The sequence below is a fragment of the Gracilinanus agilis genome, chromosome 4 (assembly GCF_016433145.1).
Source record: "Gracilinanus agilis isolate LMUSP501 chromosome 4, AgileGrace, whole genome shotgun sequence".
In the NCBI taxonomy this organism is placed as follows: domain Eukaryota; kingdom Metazoa; phylum Chordata; class Mammalia; order Didelphimorphia; family Didelphidae; genus Gracilinanus; species Gracilinanus agilis.
The window spans coordinates 511,696,024-511,697,966 of record NC_058133.1 but is presented as its reverse complement, the minus strand read 5'-3'; the positions used below and the strand labels follow the sequence as shown (position 1 = coordinate 511,697,966).

Sequence of the window (1,943 nt, the reverse complement as noted above, 5' to 3'; positions counted from 1 at the left end):
CTGGCCCAAGGACAGGACTAGACCACCGGTCTGAGCAGGTCACTCCCCTCCTGAAGAAGACTCAGGGGCTCCCCATTGCCTCTAGTCTCAACTCCGGCAGATTGTTCTGTTTGGCATTTACAACCTTCCACTGTTGTCCTTTCCGAGGACTCTGGACACGACAGCCCCAACTCCTACCCACACTCTAAACTCCAGCTAAATGGATCCACTTGCTGTTGCTCAAGCATAACATCTCATCTGCCATCTCCATGCCCTCGCCTTCCTCCTTAGACTCCACACTGTGTACTGGTTCTAAGGCAGAAGAGTGGTGAGGGCTGGACAATGGAAGTCAAGTGACTTGGTCAAGATCACTCAGCTGGGAAATACCGGAGGCCAGGCTGGATCCCCCCAGGCTTTCCTTCCTCATCTCTTCCTCTTGCTCTCCTTCTGAGAGTACCCAGCAACGTGGCTGGCACACGGTAGACTCTTGCCAATGGCTCACTTGATGGAAATGAGTGAGGGTTGGTGAAATGACTTGAAGTCATCAGCTTAAAGCAAAGACTTCTCTGAGGCTAATGACCCGGATGAGGCAGGGGCACGAAGGAGGGCTGGGCTGGGGGAAGCAGAGCAGGATCTGAGTACAGCCCTTCTTACCAGAGCGTTGTCTGAATTGTTCTTCCTCACAGAAACAGCCCAGGATGAACAGCACAGGAAATTGCACCATTGAGGACCCCGAGTTCCAGCTAGGCTTGACCGTGTACACCGGCACCTTGCTGGTCCTGGGGATCGTGTTCAACGTCGTGGCCCTGTGGGTCTTCTGTTGCCGCATGAGAAGGAAGCAGTGGACGGAGACGGTCATCTACATGTCCAATCTGGCCGTGGCTGACCTGTGCCTGCTCTGCGCCCTGCCCATCATGATCTATTCCCAAAGGCAGATCAAGCAAGAGGACACTGTGCTGTGCCAGGTGTCCCAGAGCATCTACCTGATAAACAGATACATGAGCATCAGCATCATCACTGCGATCTCTGTGGACCGCTATGTGGCCATCCAGTTCCCAATGCAGGCCAAGAGGCTGCGCTCTCCTGGCCTCTCCGCCATCATCTGTGCTCTGCTCTGGGTGCTGGTCATCGCTTCTACTGTCACCCGCATGGCCTGGCAGATCCAATATGGTGGCTTCTGTTTTCTCAATGAGAACGCCAAAGGGTCAAAGACAACCCTCTTCTCTCTGCTTGGCTTCTTTATCCCCTTGGTCATCCTGACCTTCTGCTCCGTTCAGGTCATCGTGAAGCTGGTGAGAAAGACAAAGACAGATGCCCGGGAGAAGAGGGCCATCCACAAGGCCATCTGGATCATCAGCGCCAACCTTCTCGTCTTCGTGGCCTGCTTTTTGCCCTTGCATGTGACACTGAGCATTCGGCTCATCATGGAGCCCAAGACCTGTTCCAGCCTCAAGATCTGGAGGTACGCCATCACTATAACCTCACGCTTGTCCAGTGCCAACTGCTGCCTGGATGCCATCTGCTATTATTTCGTGGCCAAGGAGTTCCAGGACGCATCAGCCCAAGCCATCTTCACCTTGTCCAGATCCTCCAGGCTCCAAGACTCAACACGGGCATCTCTGTCTCAATGAACGCAGGCATCATTGGAGCTTCTGTAGCTGCTTCTTGGACCTAGATCCCTGTGGTGGGCTGGAGAGAGAGAAGCATCTGGTCTTAGAGGACCACATGCTCTGCTGGTGTTTCCTGCTTTACCATCTAGCATGCGCCCCTCAGAGCCAGTAAACACTAGTTCTAGCTTGCTGTATGACCTCTCTGGCTCCTCTGGGCCTTTATGTAGGTCTTCTTAAATGCCCCACAGGGTTGCTGTGGGGATGCAAGGAGACGATGTGCATGGGAAAAGGCTTTGAATGGCAGGCTCGTGTGAACTGTGGGAAGTCTGTCTTGCCTCAGATCAGCTACAAGCT

At 53.8% G+C, this 1,943-nt stretch overlaps 1 protein-coding gene across 1 annotated transcript; it reads left to right on the top strand.

Moving 5' to 3' along the window:
• The first annotated feature begins 677 nt into the window (after positions 1-677).
• Positions 678-1,610, top strand: LOC123246886 (G-protein coupled receptor 35-like). The gene has a single exon (XM_044675667.1). The coding sequence runs from the start codon at positions 678-680 to the stop codon at positions 1,608-1,610; it is 933 nt and encodes a 310-aa protein (XP_044531602.1).
• The last annotated feature ends 333 nt before the right edge of the window (positions 1,611-1,943 follow it).

Bases quoted from the DNA above. Each gene is read 5' to 3' on its own strand.
- LOC123246886 (XM_044675667.1), top strand. From the start codon at position 678: ATGAACAGCACAGGAAATTGCACCATTGAGGACCCCGAGTTCCAGCTA.